Raw genomic sequence first — 15,382 nt, 5'->3', positions numbered from 1 at the left:
TAGCCAGAACAGCTTTGGAAAGTATATCCAAAAAATGCAGTTTGCAAAGTTTTTGGGCTTTATTCCAAACCAGTGGCGTAAAGAGATGCAAAGATTTCATTTCTTTTGGCAGTTAGGACTTGTACTTTATGAAATTGATAGCTATAAATGTTACCAATATTGCTTTGTTGATGTGGTTTTTCACTCTCTTTGCAGCCTTATGTTTGTCTAGAGGCAGCATAGCCTACTCAGCTTTTCACTGTCGTCGTGGATGCTCAGTCACAATAATAAGCCATAGTACATATGCTCAGCTTTGCCAGCCATTGTAATGGGGCCCTTGAGTCAGGTCCTTGTTAGCTGATGCACAATAAGCTCCAGCCTAATGAAGTGTAAACCAGAGATCTGGGAGGCTGCGAGGCGACCAGATGAATATGGCCGGCGGCCTTGGTGTGCGGCGTAGAGCTCAATGCTAATGCTATTAGCCAGGAGGTCAGTCCATTTCGCCTCACCCCTGCGCAGTTTATCAGCACTTCATAATGTGGTGGATGTAAGGGCATGGTGTTGAAACAGCAGATCACACTCAAGCGCGATATCTCTCCCGGAATGAATAGAGTGAGAAATGGGTTTACAACGAGCGCACAGTTTGATTGCGGCTGCATTTAAAATAATCGCGGACCTGCTGCCCCTAACAGGCTTCATCTGTGTTAAGTTTGACCACTGGAGAGCGTTGCAGCTCTGACGGGCCTCCATCTGGCCAGCTTCCTCTTGTCTTCCTCTGCGTTCATTAACAGTCCATTTGTTGCTCCTGCCCCGAGGAGCCTCCCTCTGCTGCTCCCTCGCTCAGTCATCCTAATGCTGCTGATGAGCCTTTAATGTACAGATGGTCCTTTTCCTTCAGCCTTATTGAGCCTCAGCACTTTTTGTGCCATTAGTTTAACCTGTGTTGTTTTTTCATTATCCACCTCTGACATAATTATTATATAAGTCTGAAGTTTATACTTGCTTGACTTGCTATTTTGTCAAATACGAATAAACGTCTTGTGATTTTAAGAAACACAATCTATGAGCTACTTCTGTGTAAAAATGCATGAAATATTAATTTACCATTCTGCACTTTATTCAAAGTCACTCTTAGTATTCATAGCAGACCATTCCTCCGTATGTTAACCCTTATGAATACATTATAATGCATATATTATGCATTAGGTAATTGTAATTCACAGAAAGTGCTATTGTGTCACAATAGCTCATTTCTGGAGGTCATGTGACAGTGTTGTGTTGTGTTTGCTTGCACATCTGTGCACAAACACACAAATTAACCCTTGGCATGTTTCTCTTCTAGCCAACGCCGGGGCCTGTTTTCCTAAGCAAGGTAACTCACCGGGCAAAAGGCTCCCCGCTCTTTAATCACACCTTAAGTTTATACGTTTTTTCAGTCACATTTTTTATTTTATTTTTGTGTAACCATACCGTCTCCTCCCGGCTGTCTTCCTTCCCTTCCTGCGTGCCTTCTACCTCAGGCTGTGTTGTCTGTCAGTTAGAGCTCTGATAAAAGGCAAAGGGCTGTCAGAGTGACGCGCCTCCTTAAAAAACGGACAGCAGAATCGGTAACCTCCAGACAGGAGACAGTAGAGAAAGTGGCAGAGGGTGTCAAGGGACAGAGGGAAAGCTCAGATAGATGGGCAGGAGTTGGTGAGAAAGAGCGACATCAAGGACAGTTATGAAAGAAGTGCTCCTTCGTGTTCCCATCTGACTTTCAATCAACTCAGTTTTCAGTGCTTTTGTTTTTCTCCTTTTCCTAAGAAAACAATGAAAGCTACTTAAGATGACAAGCAGGCATATCACAATGGAATATCCAGCAAAACAAATTCAGTTTGAGCCTCTTCCTTTGATCTATTGCAGAAGCTTTTTACTTTTTTCATTTTTTCTTCCCTTCAGAACTTGAAATCAATAATTCTGCAGGGAACTGCTCCGTCCTGGTGGCAAATAGTCTAACATCCCATCCCATTTTTTTTTCTCTCTCCTCTCTTCCTCTCTCTCTCTCTCTCTCTCTCTCTCTCCCCTGTCCTCTCTCCGCCTTATTTTTTTATACTCTTCTTCTCCCTGCTCCATTTGTTTCCACCTGTGTGTGCCTGCTCTGTGTGTATGTACATCTCCGCCCTATAATCTCTGCATGCTTGTGTGGGTGGTGATTCACCTCTTATTCTGCACACTTTCCTCTCCATTCCTCCTTCCCTTACCTTCTTTTCCTTTCCTCTCCTTTATCCACATTTCCCCTCCTCTGTCCTCCACCCTCAGATCCCGAGCGTGGTGGCAGTCACATGATCTCCACAGATGACCTGGAGTATCCACGGGAGTACCGGACGCTGGGGAACAGCGCCCGGCGCTTCTCCAATGTGGGCCTGGTGCACACGTCGGAGCACCGCCACACCGTCAGCGCCGCCCAGAGCCTGGAGGCCCTGACCAACCTGCACAAGGCTGACATGGAACGCAAGAGGGACGCCTTCATGGATCACCTGAAGAGCAAGTACCAGCAGCAGCAGCAGCTGCAGCATCCGCACCACAGCCCGCACCACAACCCGCCATCACCCTCACCCTCCCACGCCAGCATGAGGGGAACATCAGAGCGGGCTGCACGAGAACAGGTAAACAGTTCACCTCCTTTTTAAAGAATTGTGTCTGACAATTTATCATCCCAATGTCATTCTTATACTGTAGTATGGTTAATGTATTAATTAATACGTTTCATGTGTCTGTTGTTGTCTTATCACTTTGCTGCAATTTGGAGACGTGTATGCCACTTCATTTGGTGCTCAGTATGCGATTTTTTAGCAATCAATGTGGTCAATATCGTCCTGTCATCCTGTCAGTATGGTGACAGAATGGTCCATCACCTATACACGCAACAGTTTGGGTGGCGTAGAATGAATTGTGAGGGAATAGAGATTGTCACTGAGCTGAGTGAAAGCAGCACGTTGCATGTTGTAATTGAAGGAGAGAAAATAAGTAATGAAACGCTGTCAGGTGGCCTTTATATCTGTGTTATAAGAGGTCGTCATTAAACTGTCACAGCCAAGTTTTTTCTTTGTTTCTCTGCTGCTGGAGCCTGCAGAACTTTACAAAGACGGGAAAGAAAGTCACACACATACACATATTGAAAACACATATGCTAGTGAAGTCCTCTGAACACATGAGGGTAATATTTCTGCTCTGCTTGTTTATATCAATTCTTCTCTCCCTCCAAATGGCGTTTATGCTTTGCCCAGTTTCGCTGTCTCAAAATCTTTCTCTTGTTCTTTTCTATACACTCACACACACATGCACATTACAGTACTGTACACAAACCCACTCTTGTGTGAGCGCCACCGCTGTGAGGGAGAAAAAAAGAGTAAATTCAGTGCAATGACGTGACAGAGACGCACATCAGTGGAGAGGGGAGAAAATAAAAGGGAGAGAGAGCGAGTGAGCGAGGGTGGGCGGGTAAAAGACAGGTAGAGTCCATAGTTGCCGTGGCAACCTCTCCCATAAATGGCAAGTGGGGATATCGCATCGCAAAGGTCAGGTTGTGTAGAGAAGGAGGAATTGTACAATAATGAAGACAGAGGCAAGACAGGAGCGAGTGGAGGGCAGAGAAAACATTCAAGCAGCAGCCGGGAGAGTGGACAGATCCTGAAGTGACAGGGCATTTTCACTGCACAGGGGAGGAAGCAGCAGAGCCCAGGATTCCTTGTCATCTTGTGGATGTGCAGAGCGTGGACAGCGAGGAAGGAGGGAGGGGTGGAGGAGGAGCTGGAGAGGAGCGCAGCAGCCAGTCAAGCAGCCCGCTGCTCAATTAGCCAGCACCAGCAGGAGCCAGCCACCCATCTGCGAAGGAGTTAATCGGCTGGTGTTGTAATGAATTAAATAAAGAGTTTCCGCCGCATGTGCTACTGGAGAGCAAGAGAGAGAGAGGGGAGAGAGAGCGAGATTGAGTAAGGGAGAGGGAGGGAGGGTTAGAGAGCCAGAGGGAGGGAGAGACGGGCTAAAACGCGATGAGGATTCGTTGCACCTGACGGACAGCCTGGGATGACTGGAGTGGTGGACAGGCACAGGTGCACTGCAGGTGAGATGGGACTGGAAGCTTGAAACTGGAAGCCGGAGGCTGTTGTAGTGAAGTGTGTGTGTGTGTGTGTGTGTGTGTGTATGTGTGGGATAAGGATGTGCCAGCTGGGATTAGGTTCCACGCCTGTTGTGTTTGTTGTGGTTGTTGTGGTGACGGTGAGCATATGCTCAGCAGGCTAGACGAAGGCTGAGTGGACGATACTGTAAAATGCACTCAGAGCCTTTTTGTGTGAGTGTGAATTTGCTGTTGAGACTGGTGCAGGTGATTTTAAAACGGAGAGAGAAAGAAAGAAAGAGAGGCTGCGGTAACGTCAAGGCACAAAACTAGACCTGTGAGGATTGAGGGGGAAAGAGTAAGAATGATTGAGATGGGGGGCGGGGGTGCAGAGAGGATGACGACATGAGAAAAGAGACAGGAGTGGAGGAGGGGTGGTGTAAGTGCAGCCTGCTTTACATGCAGGTCAGGTAATGCAGCGCTCCACTCTGTGAGGCTACGTCCTTCACTTGGTGCTCCGTGGCCACTCCAGCCGGTGCACATCCACATCTGTGTGTAAATGTATACATGAGTGTCTTTACTTAGCAGTCAGTTATGCATCCAGCCCCTCAGCCCCAAGTTTAATCTGACATCTCAAACATGCATCAGTAACACTGTCTCCGTAGGGCTCACTACACATTTAAATCAAGAGGAGGTTAAAAATGATGTACATTTGAGCTAAGTAGTTGAGCTTCAGTCAAGAGTTTTGTCTGTCATCTGGGATTACGGCTGAATGAGTTAGTGTGTTAACATTTGACAGTGTAAAACGATGTCTTGAGTGTAATTGCTGCACAGAAGAAATGTATTGATTGCAGTGATGATTGTCAGGAAGAAGAATTGTTTTTAAACAAGCCCCCTCGAGTTTGCTCTCTCACCCGCTCCTTGCAGTATTTTCAACTCAAAGTCCAGCGTCAGTGTATCTGCAAGCGGAGCAACGGTCAAAACAACACGAGGCGGTGTAGAATGAATGTGTTTACTTTACCTGAGAACTGTGAGTAAGCCTCATTAAAGCAACAAAGAGAGAAACACAGGCAGAGAAAGACACACACGACCACAAATCACTTCTGCACCATTAAAGACAGCCCTCCGAGTCGTTTAGCTTTGTGGGAAAATAAAATCATTAAGGTTCTCAGAACAAGTGAACAGCAATTATTTATGACGCGCCAATGGTGCCCCTGAGCCGCTGTCAGTTCAACAGATTGTCAAGGACGAGGCTTCACTTGCTGGCCTCTGAATGAATGACTGACACATGATCAGGTAGTCAAGGCCAATATGAGTCCAACCAGAAAAAACCTGTATTATCTTTTCCATGAAAGTGACCCAGTTTACCAATGACCTGTCAGGTTTTATCGATTCAGATTCAGACAAACAACCACGTTTTTAGCCATATTAAACCCACTGTGGAGAATTTAATCCTTCAAATTTTAAACATACATGGTTTTCACCGGACAGCTACTATATATATATATATATATATATATATATATATATATATATATAACTTTTTAAAAAAACAGAAGACTAGGAGACAGAAATTCTCCTCAGCGTAACATCAAAGACTTGACTTTAATAATAATTGCTTTGACATACATTGGTAGAAACTTATATGCTAAGGGGAAAAGGGAGCGTGGGTGTAGATTATGCTCTGTATCATTTGGAGTGTCCCACTTGTCTCTGTGCCGGCGAGGCCAGGCGCTCCCAGATATATGCACTAGGTTTTTAACATTTAAAATTATAAAGAGCATGAGTCCCCTCTCCATCAGCCAAACATTATTTAGTGGATGAATAATACACAATGAAATGCCTTGTTATAACTACTACTTTTGGAATGCAGGTCATAATTTCACACGTGTTAATTCAACCCATTAGGGCTGTAATGGATTATATTATGCATCTGTTATTATGTCTTACCCCTGTTATTATTGTACTACAACTATGCAGTCCCCCTTTTTCATACTTTTACTCTGCTAATACTATAACCCCAGTTCCAAAACATGTTGGGACACTTGGTAAAATGTAACGCAAAAACAGAATGCAATGTTGTACAAATCCTTTTCAACCTATATTCGATTTAAAAAAAAACCCCAAAAACAAGATACTTAAGATATTTAAACTTCTAAACTTAATTGTTTTTTGGAAATATGCCTCATGAATCAATTGATGCCTGAAACAAGCTCCAAAAAAGTTCAGACAGGGGCATGTTTACCACTGTTTTACACCACCTATTGATGTAAAATAGTAGTTTTGAAAGTCATATAAGACCTCGCTTGCTCAATAGTCCAGCGTCTCCATTGTCCCATTGTGTGCTTCATAATTCGCCACATATATTCAATGAGAGAAAATTCTGTACTGCAGGCACGTCAGTCTAGTACTGTACATACACTCTTTTACTACAAAGCAACGCTGCTGTTACACTTGCAGAATGTGACTTGACGTTGTAAGCAGGTACGTCCCTGAAAAAGATGTCATCTGAATGCAGCATATGTTGCTCCAAAACCTGCATGTACCTTTTAGCATTATAGTGCCTTCACAGATGTACAAGTTACCCATGCTGTGGACACTAACACATCCCCACACCATCACAGCTGCTGGCATTTGAACTCTGCGCTGGTAACATCTGGACGGCCCTTTTCCTCTTTAGCCTAGAGTACATGATGTTCATGATTTCCAAATACTTTTTGAAAATGTGAACTCAGTCCATCACAAATGAGCTTGGGCCCAGAGGAGTTAGTGGCGTTTCTGGATGTGGTTGATTTATGGCTTTGCATAGTAGTCATACAACCTAGATATTAAAACAGTTTGGATGCTGTGTAAAGCAGTTAAAAACAAAAGTGATGAACTGCGCTCCATCCTCGTTTGTGAACAGCTGTGCCTTTCAAGGATGCCCCTTTCATACCAATCATCATACCATCACCTGTTAGAAAAAAACAGGTGTTTTTTTAACCCAGTTCAGACCAAATATTCACGACGGAAAAGAAACATTTTTAGAAACTTGCAGGGAAAAGTTCCAGCGGTGTGAGCAGTGCCTCTGTTTGATTCGAGCCAGCTGATGATGTCGCTTGCAACTCAGCCGGTCAAGTCACCAGTAGCTGGTTTTAAAACGTAAGACACGTCACCTGTTTCAACAGACAATCAGCGCCTCGTAGAGTTTTAGATGGACAGCTTCACAGCTTTTCCTCTGCTCTGCTCGCGTACACCATTATTATTCACTGCCGCTCGCTCTCTTTCACTTGCTTCAACCACACACGCTTTGCACAGACCTTTTGTTTCCGCTCTTTCATCATTACTAGAAATTTAACTTTAGTACGTAACTCACTATCACTATGTTCATTCATATCTTAAGATGCTGCAAATTATTTCCGTCTGTAAAAGAGTCTGGCAGTTAGAACTGAAGTACAGAGAGAGTCTCGTCTAGTCGCATTCGTGTTAACTGGAAGGTTTTCATAACGTTGCAGACTGACACACTGCCTTCTGATTTTAATGATGGTTACACAGCGTCCCAACTTTTTTGGAATGACGTTTTAATTCTAAGGACGTTTGGAGAATTCAGTGTATACTGCCAAACTGACACAGTATACTCAAGACAGTCTGTATTTATACTAAAACGGCTTTGCTTTGTGAGTGTCTTGTTGACATACTGTACACTATTCTCCCATGATGCAGTTGGAAAAAAATATAACTAATTGTAGATGGTGGTGAAACAGCTCAAGGAACACATGTTAAGGTGCCGTTCTAAAGTCACGCTTTAATTAATGCCATCTGCTTTTTGTCATTAACTGTTGATTACTTCAGTACTACCGGCAAAACAGCATGCTGTAAAGATAGTCTGCACATTTTCTGTTACCATTGATTTCTTGCATACTAACTCCCCAAAATAAGTATGTACTGTAGTACATGCAGTATACTATTAAGTTTACAAAGCACTCACCTGTAAACATTCTGTAGATGGTTACATGAGCTGTATTCTGATTAGACATTACATCCTCCATCTTGTTTCAAGCCTTCAACCATCCAATCAAATATTGTAATAGCCACAAAACACCGCCATGTTTCTTTCCCTCCTGGGAGCAACAACACTTAATGATAGGCCCACGAACATGCATGGAAAGAATTGTTTATTCAAGCCAGACAGAAACGATTGGATTAAACATTTACATGGTAAATAAGGTAATTGTCAAATCCACCCATTTCGATCTGATAGAAATGATTGGACCGGATCGGATCAGTCACTTCTGATTGAGGTGTTTACATGAGGAATTTTTATTCTGATTGGGCTATCAGTCTGATTTGTTCGTGCAATATTAGGATTCATGTCAACGTAGGCTCGGTGTCTTCTTGGCCAGATAACACTTTGGATTAAAGTAATTATAACATTTAATATTGTATCAAAGCCATGCAAGAAGTGGCACAACAATACAAAGATAAGAGAGTAAGAAATAGAGCGCAAGACAATAGCACAAAGTGAAAGAGACTGTCAAGAATGGCATCAGAGCAAAATGAGGGGACATTAAGTGAAAGATTAGATTACAATAAGGTAATAATCAGTTGAAAGCGCTCCCTCTGATGTTCCTGTTTACTGAAATAATCTAAGCCTTTGTTGAGACAGTATTAAAATGGAAGGCTTCTAATGAAAAACCACCAACTATCATAAATCAAAATTTGCCTGTCACTTTTTTTCATTGCTGCGCCAGGAGAGTTATGTGGGTCCTGCAGTAGGGAGACTGAATGGACTGAAAATTGCCTGCAGATAAGAATAAGAACTAGAATAAGAGTTTGGATTAGAATTAAAATTCATGAACTCGGCACAATCTTTTTTTAATTCTCCGTGTCACTTTGAGGTATTTCTGGGCCATCAGTGGCTTGGCCCGGTTTTGACTGTGGGGTAATTGTGTTTTAATGGAAAGCTCACGTCCCGAGGCCTCGACCAACATGCGAGAACCTTTTCTTACATGGCAGAGCAGCAGTCGGGGCAAATGGGCAGATGAAAGATACAGCAGGCGGCTGGTGGAAATAAGCAGGTGAGGTGGCGAGGTTAAGACAGAGACATTACGGCAGATGGATCAAGAGCGAGAAAGAGACAGCAGAGTGCGAGGAGGAGACAGAGAGGTTTGCTTGCCTGTAGTGGAAAAGTCTGGGAGTGAGGCCAACGTCGCAACAACAGAGAAGGCTGCTGTTTGATTCGATTTCACTCTTTTCATTTCCTTCCTTCCCCATTTACAGCCAACAGCCCAATCTTGTTTCAGGTGCGCTGTAATCTGGCACCTGCAAAACACAGCCACCCCCTGCATTAACACCGATCAAATTTAATGATTGTGGTTTATAGGTAGTCGCATTTGATGAAGCTGTCAACAATATTAATGAGTTTCATAAATAGCCTGTCAGATAGAAATGATTGAGGAAATGCGACTGATAATGTATTTTGCAGAGGATGTATTGCATTTTGTGTCTCCCGTTCAGCTCGTTCTCTGCCACATTATTTTTGTTATAATGGTTTCTTTTGGTCAGTAAACTTCAGCCATCATTAAAGAAGCAAGTGTCTAACTTTTCTCTGTTTGTCTCCTTCCCTTCCCTCTTTTGTCCTTCACGAACTCCAGCAACAGCCCAACTACTGGAGCTTTAAGGTCAGTGCTGCGTGTCTAACTGTCTCTGTGCTGTTTTTCTGTCTTTGTTTTTCTCCTTTCTATTGTGTGTTTGTGTCTGTGTGTGTGTTTGTGCTGTGGGATCACATCAGACTCCTCAGGCATCACCAGTCTATCTCCTCGGTCCTCTGGCTCATCCAACACCCAGCTCACTTGGCATCTCTTGACTCTTCGGGCAGTGTGTGTGTTTGTGTGTGTGTGTGTTTGTGGTGCGTGCGTAGGGTTGCGGTGGCAGAGGCGTCAGGGGTGGCGACAGCTTAAACTTCAGCTCCATTTAATCTGCAGAAGACGATTCTCTGTGGATTTATGATACCTCAGTCAGCTTGCATTAATGGCTAGGAGCCATGTGACCTCGCTGAAGTATTACTCAGACTGACTAAGACATTAAGAAGACATTTCAGACGTGCCGCTGAGGCATTACTGAAATAATGCTTTGACATTAGCACAGAGGCTTGAGTCATGGCTGGCCTGCTGAACACGCTTCATCCACAGGTTGCAGAGAGGAAATATGGGATGTATATAGTGGAGAAGGCCAGAATCAAGACTCATTGAAAGTGAATATCACTCATGCTGAAAGAGTTGAGCCTATTTGTTAGCCGGCATTGACGTTGTAATATGTATCACTGCTGTGGCATTACACCTCCCCGAGCGAGGCACAGAGGTATGCTATCTAAACAGAAAGAAGAACGTATTGATATTTGTGTATGTGTGTGTGAGAGGGAAGAGCCCCGGGCTTATCTGCGATATAGTCTTCCCTGAATCCCTTCTCACAATATCATTTGGACAGGGTGGAAATGTCACTGAATATCAATAGCCATATGCTCTGACCCATGAGGAAGGCTAAGCAATTTATCCCTCAGTCCCACAAGTGCTTTAACCTCAAACAAGCGGGATACAAAATGGAATTTAGAGCCCTATCACATAAATCTATCACACAGCGCTTTAAACTCTGCAGGACTTTCAGGTGGTTTGAAAAACATTGTTGGTATGTTTGTATAAAGTGAAGCTTTAAACATCAAACAAACAAATTCTTATGTTTTTTGGTGCCCAAACTTTTTTCCCTTGGAGGGCCAAAACTAAAACTTAATGGTGGGCCTTAGGTCAAATAAATCCCCTATTATTGTATCGTTAAGTGGCTAAATGCTCCAAGGTTCCCAAGTTTTTATTGATTGTCTGACTTCCTGTGCGAAGTGTCACTCTGTCTGCTGTGCTGAGATCAAAGCTGGCTGTTTATTTGCATTGCGGACATATTTTAAATCTGCAAACTTCTTTATTTCTGTTGTCTTCTGGTGATCCGATCTGACATTTCTACTGTGCTTACTTGATGTATCGTGTTGCCTTGCTGGCGTCTTTGATAAACCAAATCTACTCAAACAGTGCCATCTCTTACTGCTATTTTTCGGTAAACTCAAGCTGAAACAGATTAGTAGGGTGTAGGTCTCCAGACTAACATTAGTGAAAGTGTTGTTATTATACTGTATGAAATAAATTGTATGTAAGCTACAAGGCACAAGTGTTTTCTACCTGGAAGTTTCTATAAACAAAAAAAATGGTATTATTGATCCTTTGCTGTTCTGTTAATCTCTTGTTGTTGCTTTGCTGCAGCCAAAAATGCATCAAGTTGAGCGTCATTTAATCACTGCACAGAGAGAATTAGAAACTATTTATTGGGCCCACAGCAGTAATAAAATTTAGAATGAAACGACACAAATGTCCTGTGTGGTAACAGATCTGAAGCTATTTGCTTTCAACACACACTCTGTTGTTGACACTCTTTATGTTTTCACCTCATCCTGCTCAGTTTTCTTCATTTCGCACTTAAGCTTCTGAAAACCGCGTCCTACTCCCTCGTCCCACCAGCTCTGATCTAAGCCCGACTCTCTCTGGGTTCGCCTGTCTGCTAAAAATAAACACTAAATGAAGCTACTATCAAGACTGCCACACATTTTTCAACCTGTGGAAAAAATACGTGGTGTGACATACACAGGCTTTTTAAACCTAATTGATGACAAGTGCAGGAGTTGGCCATTTACGATGCATAGTAAAATGAATATCTAAAAAGATACATGTTGTTCTTCGCCATGTTTTGAGGCTACTGTTTCTTTGTTTTCTATCAGAAAAGAGAATCTTCACAAGCAATCTCAGCCATCACCCCCCTCCAAGTCATTTTTCTCCCTCTCACTCTGAACAAGCCGATTGCATCGACACACAATTCACAGCAATTTGGCAAAGCAATTTGTTCCATGCATTTATGACGCCTGGTATTTTAAAGAGACAGGACTCTGTGAGTGTTGGGTGTTGGAGACTGTATGTCCGGGCAGAAGATTGGCCTCAAGAGTTGGAAAAGAAATAATGATAGTGGAAGAAGAGACAAACAGCTTTGAGAAATGGATCGATGTGAGGAAGCTGTTTTCTCTCTCCATTTTCTAAAAGTGAAAGCTGTTAACTTTTCTTATTTGGTAGAGGGAGAAAATTCAGACTCAAAATCCTCAAATGCAGACAGCAAAGGTATGACACCTGGATGCGGCTTTGGCCTCTACCACTAGAGATCAAGTCGAAAGCAGGCGTGTTGACGTAAAGCAGCTCAGTAAGAATCAGAAGTGAGCTTTGGGAGGGGTGGGAGAGGACAAATGAGTGACAGGGGATAAATAGGAAGGAGAGGGAGACAGACAACTGCAGCAGACACAAGCTTTCGAGGAAGAGAAAGATATCATTAGAAGGAGAAACAGAACGACCCGGAGAAATAGAAGAGATGCTGTTAAGGTCTGAGGTGTGATATTAACCATTTAACACCTGTCTCACAAGTAATACCCAGGAGCCAGACACTTCTTTGTCATTCCAGACACATCAAGCTGTCCTGACATTTGCTGGTTGACGAATTTTCTCTGTTTGAATGTCATATCACTGAGCAGGGAAATTATCCCATTCAGGGGAAAGAACAAAAAGAAGAGCAGAGCACCAGAAATGTACGTCTGGACTTCAGGATTTAACACTCAAATTAATACCAGCAGTGTAATTAATCCATATTTGCTTCTCTGCTTCTTGTATGTGCAAGAATGTCACATAATGTGCTGAAGGCTTGCAGCTTAAATTTGCCTTAAGCTTGGCAGACAGTGCATTTCTATTAATGTTGTATGTGGTGTTAACTCACACTGCACATTTTTAATCTGCCTTTCTGCACAGTCACAACCTGCAACTTGTACGCCCACATGGCTGCTCCTACTGAAAGTAAGACAGTACGGTCTGTCTTAGGGATGAGTGAGGACAGCGTTCTCTGTGTCTGTTCAACTAACTAAATTATTTGTATTCATGTCCATACTCAGAATGGACAGGGCTTGGTGGACAAACCGGAAGTTGTTAATCTAAGCCTGAAATTGATATTGGTTGCTATAAATTGCTTTATTTATTATTCATTTGAAAAGTATTTAGAGAACAGCCTCAGAATTTAGCTTCAGATCGATGTTTTTGATCGCAAGAGTAAGAGAACCTTTTACAGAACAAGTTTTTATAAACTAAAATGAATAAACTACAATGAGAGTTTTCCTTCATCACGAGTACTCGGATGATACTCCTGCTTGTAAAAAGTAGATCTTGAACTGGATTCTCTCCCAGCCCTTGTATTTCTGTCTGCTCTATAGGGTTGCCATATCTTCAACTGATTCTCCGTTTCTCCGAACATTTGTTATTCTGTCCATGCATTTACTCATTTCTGAGAAACATTTTGACAGGCAGAGAGGGAAATCTGATTTCCATATTAAAGCTACACAAGTGCAATCTTGGTTTAGTTAAAGCTCCTGTTAGTAAGATAGTTGATTTTCGAGTCTCATTCCCATCCTGTTAAATACTGATGCTTTCGGGTTGCAACCAACCCGACCTACAATCCTAAAGCATCAGTATTTGACGAGTTGTGAAACCTGAAGCATCAGTAGTACTATCTTACTAACAGGAACAGAAGACTGCTGGAAAAAAACTGAAGAAATCAGAGCGCAGACGACAAGACATCTCTGGTTATTCTGACTGACCAGTCAGTGGTTTGCAGTGTTTTAACTCAACCTTTTAGCTTCAGATCAGTGTGCTAGTTACCTGAGCAGAGGGAGGGTAATGAAAAAACAGGAGGGCATCTACAACTTTTGATAATGGAAACACAAAACTGTTCTTTTGTGTTACAAACTGAACATAACTGGGCTGCTTGGTGGGATTGAATGATAATATTTTAAAAAGCTCACTACAGTTTATAACAGATCTTTTAACCACAGCCGTGAGGGAAATCAGACCATGGAAATGCTCAAACTGCGAGACGGCTGACTGGAATTTCGAACATGCCAGAAATCCTTCTGAGAGCAGGATCATTGATGGTTCAGGCAGTAATTTAGGCCTCTTGACCCCTTCTCAAACTGCATGTCAAATGATCAGTTATCTGGCAGAAATTCAGTATGATTTTAAAATGAATCCGGGGCAACCAATTCAGGGATGAAATCTGGTTTAATCTGTACAAAGCTGTATGACTTTACAGGTTAAATACTGTAAGTCATTCTTGGAATGTGACTTCACATCTTTTTTTTAACGAAAATTCATTCATAATTTACTCAACCCGTGCTGATGGAAAGTCCACAAAACATTTCTGAAACTTCACAGCAAAGCAGCGTTGCATCATTCTCATCTGAAGTAGATGGAGGCTTATATAACTGTCAATCATAAAAGTACAGTACATAAAAGGGCACCGTGTCCATTCATCTCATCTGGTCTAATCCAAATCATCAGAAACCTCAGATATTGATTTGAAAAGATGTGCACCCACTTCAGACAGGGTGTGAACTTGCTTTTAGCTTAGCGGCTACATTGAAGATTTCAGCTTTAAGAAAGGTGTAAATAACATCGTCTCAAATCCAATCTGGGTCTCGGGTTTCTCAGAGCATGTTTAAGACCAATTCTTCTGTTATTCCTTTGCATCTTTCATCAAAACATACAGTGTGTGAGCTGTGAGTCAATTCTTAACTTGACATTTGCACTGAAGAGAAGCTAAGAAACTCTCTGCTGCTCTTTGTACAAGGTTAACGAGTTTAAAGACTAAGTAACAAAACATTGAGGTCAGATAGTTTGATTAGATGTTCTCTCCCAAACATAAAAAGCCATTTACAAAGGCTGCCGTCATTTGACCTTAAAACAGAGCATCCCAGTATGTGTATGTGTGCCTGTGCATGGATGCACTCAAGCTTGTGTGTACAAGCGCACAAAACAAGAAAACAACATGTTGGGAGGTTACATTAAGTTTAATGCAGTTTGTAGCCTAAGGTCTGCTTGTCAGGCTGCCGTGTCCCGCTTTCCACTCCATTCGCTTCTGTTCAGTGTAAGATCATCCTGTTCCCTACTTGTTCCTTTCTACCACCGTGCCCCTATAAGAGTGTAGAGTTCTCAACAGTAATTGAGTGCTGTTGAAAAAGATCACTCTAAAGGAAAAAGTGGAAGGTGGGCGGGAGGGAGGTGTAGAGGGAGGATTGTAGGGGAATATAAGAAGGAGGTAGAACCAGTTTCCCTCAAAGTAGGCTGTGAACAGCATCATGTATAACACTGGCATGTGTGGCAGGACCAGATGCATGACCAGATGGTGTGTTCACATATAATATTTACA

The 15,382-nt window shown here is 42.6% G+C and overlaps 1 protein-coding gene across 7 annotated transcripts in view; it reads left to right on the top strand.

Annotated features, from left to right (window-relative positions):
• srcin1a (SRC kinase signaling inhibitor 1a) overlaps positions 1-15,382 on the top strand; it is a 118,318-nt gene that overhangs the window by 65,452 nt on the left and 37,484 nt on the right. For 6 of the 7 annotated variants that reach the window (XM_084370353.1, XM_084370349.1, XM_084370352.1 and 3 more), the window contains exons 2-4: positions 1,322-1,351; positions 2,278-2,624; positions 9,709-9,735. In XM_084370353.1, coding sequence (XP_084226479.1) covers positions 1,322-1,351; positions 2,278-2,624; positions 9,709-9,735 — 404 coding nt within the window. The remainder of the gene's footprint in view (positions 1-1,321; positions 1,352-2,277; positions 2,625-9,708; positions 9,736-15,382) is intronic. The other variant, XM_084370348.1, reaches the window with a different exon arrangement.

This window comes from Pagrus pagrus (genome assembly GCF_965226575.1).
Source record: "Pagrus pagrus genome assembly, chromosome: 13".
In the NCBI taxonomy this organism is placed as follows: Eukaryota; Metazoa; Chordata; class Actinopteri; order Spariformes; family Sparidae; genus Pagrus; species Pagrus pagrus.
The sequence above is the reverse complement of the archived record's forward strand: the minus strand, read 5'-3'. Positions and strand labels throughout refer to the sequence as shown.